Raw genomic sequence first — 15,744 nt, 5'->3', positions numbered from 1 at the left:
TGACTGTATTTTTTTTCATAATGTCTGGCATGGGACTGTCCTCAGTAGTGGCTGCTTATTGGCCCTGCACCTGTCGTCGTCCCCTAGCTCAGTTCACCCTAGCAGTGCTTCTCTGGCTGCCAGTACTGGGACTGATTGGATACACGATTGTCACACCAATGATGTGCCATGACATGGTGATGACTTGCTACCATCAGGACACATTTCCATGGATAACAGACTGTGAGCCCAATCCTGTGGTTAGTGGCACAGCTCTGTGCTGCTGGCCACAGTCGCAAATGTGCCATAAGGCACATTTGCGGGGCTCACCACCGGGCTCCTGCTGGTGCTAGCCCAGCACTGGCCGGTGCTGGGCTAGCACCAGACAGTGGTCCAAGTTCTGCAGCTCAGCAGTCTCCCAGACCGCCAGGCTGTGGAACAGGAGGTGGGCACATGGACAGGGCATGGGGGAGGCCAGTGGGGGTGGGCGGGAGGTGTGCCAAGGAGCAGGCGGGAGAAGGATCCGTGGAGCTGCGCGCAGAATCCAGAGCACTCGTGCAGGGCTGCGCGCCCTACATGAGCAGCTTTACATTACGGGGCTGCTTACCTTACTAGGGGGAAGGGGACGAACATCCCCTTCTCCCAAAGAGCCTCCCGCGGTAGCGTGGGAGGCGCAGGATTAGGTGGCAGCCCTTTTCAGTGCCGCCGAGCCTAGATGCTCTGGGCAGTTCAGGATTGGGCTGCCCGTCAGTGTTTCTTTGGATGCTGGGGCATGGGAGGGTTACTGAGAAGGCCTGTGCAACCATTGCTGTACCAGGACAGATTAGATTTGGTTGCACTGGCATTGGTTCACCGTCCGTATGGCATTGTCAGAATGAGTTTAAGATATGAAGGACATAACACCAATGTCTATATGGGATTGGACAATTAGTCAATGAATCTTATGAACTTTAATCAGCAATCCTGCTTAAAGTGTCCTGTAAAAGTTAAGTTAAACTCAGAGTTTCCTGACAATAAGGCTGACTTACTTCCAAGCATGCATGTGTAGGATTGTATTGTTGTTTGATTAATAGATTAAATTTGCATATGAGGGAAAAATGGTTTAAGAAAAAATGGTTTGTTTTTATGCACCTTTTTGTACCTTTTATGAAAAGCATGGGTTACAACAGGCATCATTTTAGAAGAAGCATCCCCCATTCTCTTACTCACTAGAGGGAATGTCTTTCTAAAGATGTTACTTATTTGATCTGCAGTTTTTATAAGTGCTTTCTTTACAAATCATTTTAAAAACTGATTTATTAATCAGAAACTGACCTATTAATTTATTGATTTATTTTATAGTCAATCAAAATGTTAATCAGTTAATCTACCTCATTGATCACTAAGCATTGCAACCCTCATGATGACTTCCCAAGGAATTGTGTAACTTAGGGTGCAGTCCTAATCAACTTTCCAGCACCAAGGTAACGGCAATGCAACTCCGAGGTAAGGGAACAAACATTCCCTTACCTTGAGGAGGCCTCCTTGACTGCCCCCCAACTGCAGGATGCAGCTCATGCCCCACTAGCACAGCTATACCAGTGCTGGAAAGTTGGTTAGGATTGTGCCCTTACTGAGTTAATGTAGACAAGGTGTTTCAAATACTCAGAAGCACTATATAAATACTAATTATCATTATCAAATTAATTTTTATTAAAACTCAGTTTAGTGCCTCTTTCCAACCATACTTTCTTTCCTTTTCTAAAACAACAGATTTGCACTTTCACTTTTTGCACTTTCACTTTCGGGCAACAGAATGGAAGGAAGGTGGCACTTTTATTCTGGTGCAAATTTGTGATGTTTCACAGCTTTTGAAGAGCTGTGGCATACTGCAAATGTAGTTGCTGCACAAAGGGTTTGGCACAGAATGGCACCAGCTGTTCACAGGATATATCCAAAAGCAGGAGTGCCAAATAGTGAGAAAAACAGGAGTTAAAACTTGAAAAGTGCTCGAAAAAATTATTTATTTTCTGAAACACTTAAAATCTCATTATTGCATCTAACAGCAAAATAGCTGTTCCTCTGGCAATACTGTCCTGGTTTTCTGTGCATAGCCTATTTTTCCCACAATTCTCATCACGATGTCTAGACAAACATCTTGAGAAACATTTTCCTTTCCCAGTCAGCAGATGGCTGAATGAGGAGGAGACTACATCAAAGCCAAGCCGCTGTCCTTCCTTAAGAACAACCTATGAGGAAAAAGGAGAGAAAGAAGTAGCTTTTCTGCCTTCTGTCTCTGAGGAGGGATGGCTACTTGCCTTTGAGGCAAGTTCTTGAATTTTATTCCCATGTGTGGATTTTTTGTTTTTTGAGGAAGTACCTTCAGGCTTTCCCAGCAAAAAGTCCCATCTGCAGAACTGAAGCCTTTCCTCCTCTTTTGGCTTCCCATGTTAACAAATTCACTTCTACAGAAGCGCAGGAACCTTCCCTCACAATTGGTGAAGGTCCTTTTTCCATGCACCAGTGGGACACTGCCTCAGAAGTCATTTCCATGATGTTCTTTGTGCATGCAAACTGTATAAACCCAAAGAGCAGGAGAGAAGCTCAACCAAGGCAAGGCAATTTTGAGAAAGCTCATCCCCCTTCTCTCAGTAAGAACTTGGCTAGTGTGGGGCTCTCCATCCAGTCTGGGCAGAACATTTATACAAACTTTGATAACACTCTTAATGGCCCAATAGCATCCAGGATTGGGCCAGCATGCGGAAGGATTTACAACAGTGGAACACTACATTTCTCAAAATATGTTGAAAGCTCCCTTCCCCAATTTTGCAAATGGGGTGTGAGGGAAGGGCATTAATTTCATCCCTGGTGTATGTATCAAATTTGTACACCCTGCCTTATCCAAAAATTCAAAATGACTTTCTATAAAAGATAAGAATCAGTGTCTAAGAGTAGAGGGATGCTTTCCTCTGTTTTCTTTCTCTCATCCAAAATATTCATAAACAAGGAATTCTTGATGAAAAGATGTTCTTATTGTCAATTGCAGAAGCTTCCTTTGAATGGATTGCCAAAGACTCCAAGCACTCATCTCAGTAAGACAAAATTTGCTAGCCAGCTTGAGGGTAAATCTCCTGGACGATACACAGAATTAAAGTCTTGCGGTCACAGAACTCCCACAGCACTTTTGCAGGATTACAGGTTTTAACCCTGAGGTTTGGCCAAATTCCAAACATGAAGTAATTCTTTACTGTAGGCCAAAGTTTTAACTGAAACTGTGTTTAGGTCTAATTTTGCTGCTGTATCAGCAAGTACCACTATTCATTTTGTTCTTCTTCGGACAGGTAGATGAAAGTATGGTAATCTATGAGCATACAAATACAGAAGCCACTGGTTGGAGTGCACAAGATAATTTTACATTTACAATATCGTCCCCACCAGCAGTCCTGGGTTCCCAGCTGTTTCACATTAATATTTCTTATGACCTACAGGATAAAAGCAGTCAGTTACTTGCAAACACAGGTAAAATCAATGTACTGTGTTTTTTTAAAAAATGATGTCTCACATCCATTTTCCAAGAAGTTCAAAGTTAGCATGCATGAGGTTATTATTTTGAGGAGAAAAATAATTGTTTCATATATTTGTATGCCACCTTTCAATCCCAGCAAAGGATCATAAAGGCAGTTTACAGCAGAAAAAGATACAAAATCAGTACAGGTCAATTAAGAAAAATAATCAACCAGGAAAATAAAGAACAGCAAGCAAGCAAAAGAACAGTTAGCAAAAAATAAACAAAAAACACAATAGATTAAAAAAGTGTTTGTTGAAAAGTGTTTGTGTTGGGGCCAGCTAGACATCCAGGGAAAGAAAGTTCCTGAACTGGGAGGCAGCCACTGAAAAATACTGTATTCTGATGTCCCACCAATCAAGTCTCACTTGAAGAGGAAATGTGAAGCAGGGCTTCTGATGGTGTTTGCAGAACGATGTGGAATGATGAATGATGGGGAAGTAGTTGGTCCTTCAGGGACCCAGAAACCAAACCATTTAGGGATTTTATAGACAGTAACCCAGAACCTCCCAACAACCTTGTGAGATAGGTTAGTCACAGAGAGAATTGTTTTCCTGGGGCCATTCACCTAGTTTCATGACTGAGCAGCAACTGGAAGCCAAGATCCCCTGGTCCAAGTTCAACACTATCTTTCTTCATTCCCCACTTTGTCTCCATGATTTGTTTTCTTTTTGTGTTGTGTTTCAATTGTAGCTCCTTTTTGCAAATCAGAAAAATATACTTGTCTTTAATTACGTAGAATGGCAAGCTGGCTGCCTTTATAAAGTCTCTTTCTTGGCATTTCCCATCCCACGAAATGAACACATTCTTTTTAGAGGTTCCCATTGTTTCCCGGTTCACAATGCCCTTAGTGTTTCAGTAATTTTATTATGGCACCCCCTAGGCCAAAAGGAAGAATGCCTCAAAAATACCTTTTTCTTTGTTTCCCTCAAAAATTTAAAATATCCTGTGGAACTCATGTGAGTTCATTGTGGGTCCCCAGGGTGTTATGGTCTACAGTTTGGGAACCAAGGGTCTGACACTTTTATTTTGTGCCTGATTTCCATTTCAGGAAAAATTACACCAAATTGTTCCCCAGATACCGATGAACTCTGCCCTAGATATATAGAAATCAAGGGAGAAGATTGTGTTTCCCTACCTGCTACAATATTACAGTCTGGGTCAAATGCCTAATATTTTCATAATCATGATTCATTGTGCCTGCCAATGAACGCTTTTAAAAACAGCTGTTTTTCATTCTAACTCACAGGTGCTGTTGTCAAGGAGGGAAGCAAAGTTTTAATTGGCAAAACTAACCTAGACGGTTCAAACCTGTTGTCTAAATTACCTGAGGCACAGCGTTCTGCATACGAAGTATGGTATCAAGTTACATTGTTGCCGCAACATGGCCAGATTCTTGTGGGAGAGAGAAATGTTACTAGAGAGAAGCCCAATTTCTCCCAGTACATCATTAACAAATTTGGAATTACCTACGTGCACGATGACTCAGAGTCACTCGCTGATCACTTTACCGTTGCTGTGTGGTTAAACCAGAAGAGCAAGTCTGCAACAAAACCCAATTCTGATGCTTTAGAGGAGAGATTTAATATCACCATTGTACCTGTGAATGACCAAGCTCCAGAGCTGAAAACAAAAATGCTACATCTGAATATTTTACAAGGTGATACAGTGCTTCTGGGACCAGAAAACCTGAAAGTGGAAGACTTAGATAACACCCCAGAAGACATCAAATTCACTGTGATAAGCAATCCACAAAATGGCTACTTAGCGCTGAAGGCTCATCTCAATGAATCCGTCAAAGGTTTCACACAAGCTGATGTTGATGGTGGCAACGTTTGGTTTGTACAAGATGGAAGTCCTTCGTCTGGGGTTTTCTACTTCAGCGTGACAGATGGGAAACATCGTCCACTGTACAAACTCTTTAATCTTGAAGTGGCCCCCACGTCTGTCACCTTAGTCAACCTAACAGAGGTGGAGCTTCTTCAGGGACAGAAAACTGTCCCTATTACCAACAGACAGCTTTCAGCTACCACAAATGGAAAAAATACTGAGATTGGTTTTGAAGTAACAGAACCTCTCAGATATGGCCATCTGCTTATTGGCCATGAAGAGGTCACTAAGTTTCAACAAGCAGATTTATATGCAGGGAGACTGTTGTATTATATGACAGACTTCACCACATCTAGAGACAGGATGGAATTCATGGTGTTCACCCCAGACAGTAACCTAACAGGACAGGTTCTGAGCATCACAGTACAACCTCTTGTGCAAATGGCTCTGGACCTGAACATTCCAAATAAAATGGCTTACAAGCTAAAAGCTAGTGATTTGAATGCTACCCAGTTAGCAAATGTGTCAAATAGCAACCCCAAGTTTGAAGTGATTGTGCCTCCAGCTTATGGAAGAGTGATAAAGAGGTCATTAAGCACTCCTAAAAACCAAAGAGTTTCTGCGTTCACACAGAGTGACATTGACAGTGGTGCTGTATTCCTGGAAGCAGATGCCAACATGACAGGTGCTGATGTATTAAATGACTCCTTTACATTTATACTTAGGGCAGACAATGTTCAACCTGCTACAGGTCACTTTTCTTATCTCATAGTGCCCCATGATCCTTTACTCATCCAGGTGTTCACATCGGAAGTGCAAACAACTGCAAACCTCATAACTAGTGCAAGCATTTTAAAGAGCTCCACCATTACAAAAAATGAACTGCTGCTTTTTTCAAAGGATGCAACGCACACTGAAGCACCAGGGCAGACAGCACAGACCTGGTGGCTCAACCGAAATCGCTGGGGTCATCAAAATCACAAGGATGTGTTGATGAATGAGGATGATGCAAGAGGCAAATCCGCTTGGGCTGAAACTACAGTGAAAACAAGATCCAAAAGCACCTGGGTTCAGCCCCAGGATCACAGCAGCCGACTGTTCATCATCATACCACTTGCCTCTGTGGCTGCTTTGTTCATTGTGATTGCCATTGCGGTTTGCATCTTCCTCATGTGTCACAAACCAAAAAAGAGAAAACCACCAATTGCAGACCAGTCACCCACAGTTCCCAACAGTTCCAGCTTTTGTCCTGAAAGGAGCTTAACTGTTCCTACTGTCACAGTGATTCCCCTCTTAAAAGGCACTAGCAGCACAGCAGCAGCAGCCCCATTCACAGCAATCAGACAGGAACAGTTTCATCCTGAGCCAGATGCTCCAGCACCAGCTGTGGAAAGTCTCCTACAAAGCCCCTGGTCCAAACTTGACCCAGAAATGATCCAGTATTGTCGTAAAACCAACCCAACCTTAAAACGCAATCAGTATTGGGTATAGTTTGCTATTGCAGCCAATGAGATGTGCGTGTACTACTGTGAACTTGACATTTGACTGTTCTATATTATGTTTATTTATTTTGAACTGAAACATGCATTTCCTGGATTGTTGCATCATCAGAAGCCCAGGCAAGTGAACAGTCATGTCAGTGACTATTACGTCATCAGATCATTAAGGCCCAATCTTGTTAGTTACGGTATGAATAAAATAAAGGATGAGGTCCAATAAATACTGTGCCAACTGTTAGCAGGATGGCAGTGGTAACCAGGTTTCCTGATAAAAATCGATACCTCTGCCTAGAGCCCTCGCATGATGATGTAGTCTTCTGGTGCTCACTGATGACATCATATGTCATCACCAACTTCTGGTTTAGCTGAGCTCTCAGTTGTGCAGAACTCAGATTGGAGCTGCACAGCCACTTAGTTATGAAGAGAACTGGGAGTTGGTTCATGCTGCAAAATATTGTGGTGCTCCTGTGCTTGCAATAGTTGCCATTTCCTGTTGCTGTGTTTTATTGACGTTGTCCACAATTTTTAAAAAATGACCGGGGAAAGAACAGGGGATGGGCATAAACCAGCGGTTCTCAAACTCTCAGGGAGTTTGAGCCCCGCTTACGTTCTTGCAGAGGAAGCAGCGACACAATCGCGTCGCTGTCAAGGGGCTCAGGGGCTTGCTTAGACTTACCAGAGCCTGCAACAGGCTCCCGGAGGTGTGGGGAACCCTGTGCCAGCATCTGCAGGGCTCCCCAACATGCGGAGACACTCAAAACAGTGATCGTGATCCACTTCCGGTTTTGCGATTGCAAACCGGAAGTGGGTCGCAATTGTTATCTGCACTGTCTCTGAGAGTTGTGTAACCCCCCAGAGTTAATTAACTCTCCAGAGTTGCGGAGTATCAGGCAAAAATGGACTACCTTGCAGGAGGAAAAGACCAAGGAAGGTGATTAGGCTTCTATCTTTTGTCTTGGGAAGCGACAGCTCCAGTCAGTGAAATCAAATAAAAGAAAGTTTTATTGATTGCAAGATGTTAGAACTTGCGCTGTCTTGCTTTCTGATCCCTAGTGCGTGTGTGTCTACACACACAAGCTCCCAGAGCACCCTTAAAATATTGCCCTTAAAGTCTGCCCTTACAGTATGCAGAAGATGCAGGGGAAGTAGCATCCCCTCTGGGTTCTATCTTTTATCCCCGTGGCAAGGGTAGAGGGCCATTCAGTCTTCTCATGGGCCAGGCTCTGTCCTCAGGGACCCTCCTGTACTCCCATCTCCTGGTCTGGAGTTGTTTTGAACTGGAACTTTTCACCTCTCCCCCAGTGTCTGGTTTTTGGTTGACATTCCCCATTCCCTTATCTAAGGCCTGGCTGGTGACTGGCTTCTGAGCTGCTTCTTAGGAATGTCCTTGGTTTACAGATAGCAGTTTTGTGAGAATTCTCTGTTCTTCTTTGATGTCTGTTGCATCTGAGAGCCTTGTCCTCTCTTAAGGTTGTTTGGGGAAGTAATAGCATTGGCTTTCTTCCATTCCTTGTCTTTTGGCATCCTCCTGTGTCTGGTCCATCCCTGTTCAATCATTCTCCCATGCATTCCTGCCTGATTACTACCTCTGCGAAATTTAGCCAGATTCCTTTAGAATAATGTGCTTGAGTACAACCTTATTTAAAAAAAAGGAAAAAAGAAAAAAATAAGATCCCAGGGATGCATTCTAGGAATGGTGGCTGTCTCTGACATAGGCAATGTTCAGTTTGGTGGGTCACAAGTTGTGGAGATCTGACTTTTCATTAGTACTTAAAATACCACAAAAGACTTTATGGATCAGTCAATACATTGATGTATTTTAGTTTGATTACAATCACATTGTTTCAAACTTGTAATTATCTTTTCTAAGGGAAATTTGTTTCTTTGAAGGAAATATTCTATGAATGGTTGAGTTGAACTCCTACTCTTTTATAACAGTACTGATGTGAAAATGTGCAGAAATGCAGGGTGGGTTTAAAGGCATACATACAGAGTTTTAAAAAACAAATTCTACCACCTATAAATCTGCATGGTATGTAAAATACTAGAATATATACAACGAAGGAAAGTTTTTGAACAGACAATGCTGGCAATGGCAGCTTATTTCCTAAGGAAATTACAGCTGTGGGAGGGCTCCCAGTCCAAGACTGCAGAAGAGGAGCAGGGTTAAAATATCCTACCCCATACCATGGTTCCAGTCCTGATCCCTCCTCCTCAGCAGTTCTTAAGTTAGGCAATACATCAAAACCACATGTTTAAAGTAACACTAGGTTCAGCTGCTTTGGACATTTTATGTTTTTTAAGAGGATAATAATAACAACAACAATAACAACAACTAGGTATTTATATACCGCCTTTCTGGTCATCGGATTACTCCTCTGACTTTATTCAAGGTGGTTTACATAGGCAGACATTTCTAAATCCCTCAAGGGGATTTTTACAAACATAGAGGTTCTCTCTTTCAAGAACCAACAACATTTCAGAATGGATCTTCCTGGTTTGGTCTCACTTCTGGCCTCCAGTTCTCCCACGCAGGCTGGCAAGCAGCTCCATCTCTCACACAGAGGGCAGCCAAGACGCTTCTTGCTCACACCAAGAGCAGGTGGAATCACTCAGCTGGGCTTGTCAGCTGCTTCAAGGTCTCGCCATTCTCAGCCGTTCAGGGAGCTGCCGGTGTCCTCGAACTGGCGACCTCCTGATGTTATCTTCGGGCTAACGGAGGCTCTAACATCTGCCCATGATAAGGATAAGGCAAGATATATACTTTTAAAATAAGTGGCATGTTTGTAAAATGTGTTTTTCCCTGTTTGCCTCTAAAATGGGGGTGGGGGGTTTGCCCAGATTACTTCCAGTATTGGTGCTATCTCAGAAAAGACTGCTTAAAAGCAGCAGAGTGCAATGAGGCAAGTGGGGGGAGAGCAATGCTAACTTTCTTTCTGGTATAAAAAGTAGCCCACCCCCAACCCCTGCCTTATAGATTAATGTTGCAAATATGCATCTCCTCCTAATATCTAGGAGGCTGGCCCTCAGTTGAGTGGTAACCAGACATTCCTCTTAATGTCTAGCCAGGCTTCTGTCATTGAGTGGTAACCAAAAAGAGCAGATGAGAGATGACACGCGGTATTGCCGGGTATGGTAGGATTGTCACACATGCCTGAGAGAATTGAGAAGCTCAGTATCAGCTTTTCAGTCTTGCAGATGAATATACAAGAATTTGGAGTTGGGGGTTGTTCAGTATAGAGTTAACTTGGGTTTGTTTCTGTTATTAAGTCCTATATGGTAGCTATTAGGATTTCAAAAATAGTCACCTCAGATGAAGTAATGTTTTCCTGTGATGATGGTCAATAACCTAGATTGTTTTAAAAGGCTAATAAAGACATTGATTGAGGGCAAGGACTATTCATAGCTATTAACCATGAGGGTTGTATGCTGTGTTCAGGATCAGAGGCAATATCTCTGAATACAGTTACTGGGGCTCAATAGCAAGTGAACGTTTTTGCCTTCACCTCCTACTTGTGAATTTCCCAGAGGCAGTACCTACAGGACGGGGTGGTGAGGTAACTATTGCAGGCACCAAAACACACCATGTAACTGGCTCCTCTCACTCACCATTGGAGTCATGCTGGGAAATGACAGCAGCGTTTAGTACAGATTGACTCCATAATGGCTCCAAAGGTTAGGGACTAGTTAGATGGCGCATCGCAACGCCTTCAGAACGTACCATGCCCTGTATCTGCACTACTGCCCAGAGGTATCTGATTTGCCATGATGGAAACAGGATTCTGGAATAGTTAGGTTTTTGGTCTGATCGAGCAGGGCTCTCCTTATGTTCTGTGTAAATGGTTATTGCCCAAAAATGTGTACAATTAGCTCCACCTATGGCATCAGTGGTGCTTTGTTAAAAACAGCCCCCTTCCTTTTTGGAAGCCATCTTTGAACACAAAAAGCTGTTGTGTCAAGGGAAATTAGCACAATCCTGCCAGTTAAGTATTTTGAATTTCAAGGTGAAAACATTAAGCATGAGTAATTAATGAGATCTTAAAGTGCCTAACTTTTGACTGGTCTGTCCCTGAATTTTTTTCTTTTTTTAATCTTTGTAATCATTTTTCATTTCTCATTTTAGAACGCTATTTCAAATACTATTATATTTACAAAACTGAATTGTGATAACAAAGCTATTTAAAAAATAATAAAATTATATTTTATCCAAGAAACAATCTTTTATTAAATTTATAAAACGGAATTGTGATAACAAAGCTTTTAAAAATAATAAAAGTCTATTTTATCCAAGAAACTGCCTTTTATTACATAATTTATGAAAATTAAAATGTAGAAATATAATATCAAGTTTCTCTGACCGTTTTAAATGGCATACATGCTGAAAATGTAGCTAGAATTTGCCACACGACATTCATGCTACCGTGTTTCCCCGATAATAAGACACTGTCTTATTATTTTTTTTGGACAGAAAAACACCAGAAGGCTTATTTTCAGGGGAGAGCTTATTTTAATGAACATTGACAGCAATTTTAATAAACAGGTAAATGTGAACAAATCATGCCCCCTGAGTTCTTCTTTTATCCTCCATCATGCCCCCTGAGTTCTTCTTTTATCCTCCATCATGCCCCCTGAGTGCTTATTTTATCCTCCATCATGCCTCCTGAGTTCTTCTTTTATCCTCCATCATGCCCCTTTTATCCTCCATCATGCCTCCTGAGTTCTTCTTTTATCCTCCATCATGCCCCCTCACTCCCGCTTACATACCGGGTTTTTATGTTGTCCTGCCTCAGCTCTCCTCCGCGGCACTGCTCTCAATGGCGCCAGCAAGCAAATCACTGGGGAAGAACAGGATGACGCGCTCACTGCTGCAGCTCTGATTGGATGCAGCTCGGAGCGCGGCGTGCATTTCACCCGGGGGGGGGGACGGTGCATACAGAGGGTACCGTAATGTAGTGTGTAGCGCAGGGGATCACCTTCACTACAGTAGCAATCTCAATAGGGCTTATTTTCGGGGGAGGGCTTATTTTAGAGGAATCTTACACAGTAAGGGGAGGGCTTATTTTCGGGATAGGTCTTATTATCGGGGAAACACGATAGTAGATTCAGAATGCAATCCCTAGATCCCTTGCACCAGCCTCTGAGTGTTGCAAAAGTGTGTAAGGCACTTTTGTGATTATTTGGGAGCAGGCAACACTGACAGAAGGACATGCACCAGCCTGCTCCTGCTGGATCCCACCCTGGACCAAGTAAGTAAGCACTGGCCTGAAAAGGCCTGTGCGGGGGACTGGGGAGGGTGGGGGGAGTGTTTTGGGTGTGTTGTGGGATGGGGGGAGAGCAGGCCAGGAACTTAGGTCAGATTCTAACCTCCCTCTCGAGTGGTCCAGCCTTACACCAGGTCACTCAGATCTGCACCACCGCTTTAGGTGGCGCAGATCCAAGTAGCCACATGGGGGCAGCTGCCCTGTGACACGGGGTTAGGGGAATGAATTCCCCTTATTCCGAGTTGCGCTGCAACCCAGCCCATCCCTGCTCTGGATGCAGAACAGGCAGCTGGCCTGATTGCTCCAGGGCATGTTAGAATTGGGCTGCATTCCTGTGAGCATATTATAGTCTTAACTTTCCTTGTTCCAGAGGGAAGAAAGCAGGCATATCCTTGACACCAATGATACTATCAGGCCTTGATGTAAGGTTGGTGGGAAATTGCAACTGTCAGCAGGAAGCTGTCTTGAAGACATATTTCCCATTTTCCTTCCTGAAAATGACTTTCAGCCCACTAACCTTTGTGTGCAGAAGCTCAGATGTACATGCAAAGATCTCAGGACAGTTTCCTCCATTTCCATAGAGACAGGGATAGGGATTGAGGTGAAGGTCTATAATAGATTTCTATAGCATTTTGTTTGCTTGTTTATTTAAAATATTTTTATTCCATTTTCCCCCACCGTCAGGATGTGCCTATGATGTCTTATAGTCAATTTTAAAAAAATAAAAAGCAATATCAAAGCATAAACTCAGACAAGGATGCAAAACAAAAATACATCTTTAAAACCATAACAAGAAATAAGCCTCAAACAAGGTGGATTTTCAGCCTCCATCAGAATGCTAAGAGAAAGGAAGACATCTTGATCTACACCAGCTTTAAGGTGCTACAGAGAAGATCATCTCACTTGTCATCTCCAGCCAAACTTCTGTTGGCAGTGGAATAGAGAGGAGGGCCCTTCTAGAAGGCCCCAAAGTAAGCATTGGTTCATACAAGAGAAGGCAGTTCTCTATTTACTCTGTCCTAAGCCATTTGGGGCTTTAAAAGGTAATGACAAGCAATTTGACAGCTGGTATAACTGATGTAATAGTAAAGTGACATGATCATACCACTTGGTGCCAGGCAAGAGTTGCGTGGCAGCATTCTTTACCAATTGTAGTTTCCTATGGTCTTCAAGGATGACCCTATGAAGAGCATGGAACAATAGCCTAACTTTGCTGTAACCAGCACATGGATAAGCACAATCAGGTTTGATTGAGACAGGAAAGGGTGTGGTTGGCACACCAACTTCAGCCAGGCCAAGGTGCCCTGAGATAGTTGCAATTTAGGAATTCAGGAACAGTGCTGGGTCCAAGAGCATTCTCAGTTATGAATCTGGCCCTTCAAGGGGTGTGCAGCTGCATTCAGAACAGGCTCCCCATCCATGGTCTGGATTCCAGGTCACTTGGATAATATGACCCCTGTTTTATCTACATTTAACTTCAACTTGTTAAATTCCATCCAGCCCATTACTAACCCCAGACAATGATTCAGGACTTCCACAACCTTCCCTGTATCAGAAGGTATGGAGATGTATAACTGGATGTCATCCACATACTGGTGACAGCCAACTCCAGCCTCCCCCCCCCCCATAACCTCTTCCATGGTTTCATGTAGATGGGGACATAACTAGACTTTGCAGGACACTAAAAGCCAGAGGCCACAAGATCCAGCAAGTATTCCCCCATAACTACCTTCTGGCATCTGCCTTCCAAAAGGGACCAGAACAAGCATAACAGTGCCTCCAAGCCCCAGCCTGGCTAGGTGCTCTGGGACGATGACATGGTCAATAGTATTGAATGCCACTGAGATCAAGAAGATCTAACAGGCATGCAGTTCCTGACTAGGTCAGCCATTGGCTGACAAAGCTGTTGCTGTCCCAAACCCTGGCTGGAAGCCAGATTGAAAATGATCTAGAAAATCAGGCTCATTGAGATAGCCTTGTAGTTTGGTTGGTGGTAGGTGCTACACACTGGAGTACCTTTTCACCAAATGGACCATAATTGTCTAATGCAGTGGCATCCAAAGAAGGCTTCTTCAAGAGAGGGCAGACCACCACCATTTTAAGGTGGAACCCTGGTCACTCCAAGCGATACATTAACCAACCTCCCTGTCTGCTCAGCCAGTCCCCCGGGGCCCTTGTATAAGTCAAGATGGGCAAGAGTCAAAAGTGCACATCGTGGCCACCCCCTGCCAAATCCTGTCCACTTTCTTAGACTATATAAAATGAAATAATCTAGAGTAATTGGATAAGCAGGTACAAAGGGCCCATTTTGGTGCAAGTAACCTGCTGTATACAACTGTGGGTCCCTTTGGGAGTCACCTGAGGCATGTACAAACTCTTCCGGCTACAAGCTGAAGCATACTTATTGGAAAATATGCCCCACCAAACTGAGCAGGACCTACTTTGAACAAAACACAGTAGGCACATCTAAATACTAGGGTATGGAAAGCCAGGGCAGCATCTGAAGGTGGGCACCAGCTGTACCTGTTTGTACATGCAACTTCAGGAGTTTCCTGAGTCAGGAAGTGACTGCAGCATGTGGGCAGTCACAGCAGCAGGGGCAATTTTCATAGCAGTGGCTGGGCAAAACTGTGAGTAGACACGCACTCCAGGCAGAAGCACCTGCTACCTGGCTGCTCACAGCAGAGGCTGTGGTGATTTAGTCTCAGCTGCACTGTGAATGCTTGCTTGCTCCTAGCACTTCCATGGAAGTGACATCACATGACAAAATGATGTCATGTGATGTCACTCTGTTCCTGCCTGGGGCACCACAGCCCCCAAGTATGCTACTAACAAAACAGGAATATCAATCTGCAAAACAAGAATGACCTCAGTTAGCATCCAAAAATGTGCAGGGTTCCTCCTTGAATAACACATTCTCCTTCCTCATGCATCCCTGTCCTATAAGAAACTGAAACTTCTCAATGCACATTTTCGACTTGCTGAAAATAGTTGTCCTAGCAAACACAATGGATACTTTATTAATCAAAACTTGATTCACAGTGAAATGAAATGAGCGGCTCTTGCCAAAACTTCCTATCTAAAGTTCAGTTCCAGCACAAAGCTTTCTTTCATTGCAGCCTCTGGCCTGTTTTGTGGGCAAAGATGTGGCGAAATCTTTTTCTACAATATGCTCATTTCCCCAACATCCAGAGTTGCTTCCTTGTTCTTTTGTTGCATTACATGTATACCTATCAAGGGGGAGAACAGCCAACCACCTCCTACCGCTGATTAAGCTATTTGTTTGCAAGCTGAAAGATTTAAGTTGAGTAATGTTTCCTTGACCCCACACAGTATGAAAGACAAAGTCTCCTGCAAGGCTGGAGAAAAGCAGACGGAGAAGATTAAGCACTGGAATGGAGCTTTACTGGGTGTTTTAGAACTTCTTGGAAAGGAAACAAATGTCTGGAGAGCTCAATGAAATGTGTGGAATTCATTGCATATGACTGAAGTTAAACCCCATGTATATCAGTTGTAATCCAGCGTGATTTCTATGTGGTAGTGCCAACTATATTATATGTAGGCAGCGCATTCCAAAATGGCTTATGGATATATGTGAAAAAGAGCAATGAGAGGAAGGGAACACTGATAT

General features: G+C 43.4%; 1 protein-coding gene across 1 annotated transcript in view; it reads left to right on the top strand.

The window, feature by feature from the left end:
* Window positions 1–11,027, top strand: part of LOC136639256 (chondroitin sulfate proteoglycan 4-like) — a 45,966-nt gene extending 34,939 nt beyond the window's left edge. The window contains exons 9-10 of the mRNA XM_066613284.1: window positions 3,300–3,477; window positions 4,773–11,027. Of these exons, the coding sequence (XP_066469381.1) occupies window positions 3,300–3,477; window positions 4,773–6,844 (2,250 nt within the window). The 3' untranslated portion in view covers window positions 6,845–11,027. The remainder of the gene's footprint in view (window positions 1–3,299; window positions 3,478–4,772) is intronic.
* Window positions 11,028–15,744: the final 4,717 nt, after the last annotated feature.

Source organism: Tiliqua scincoides, chromosome 2, assembly GCF_035046505.1.
Source record: "Tiliqua scincoides isolate rTilSci1 chromosome 2, rTilSci1.hap2, whole genome shotgun sequence".
In the NCBI taxonomy this organism is placed as follows: Eukaryota; Metazoa; Chordata; class Lepidosauria; order Squamata; family Scincidae; genus Tiliqua; species Tiliqua scincoides.
This window is presented reverse-complemented; position numbering and strand designations above follow the sequence as displayed.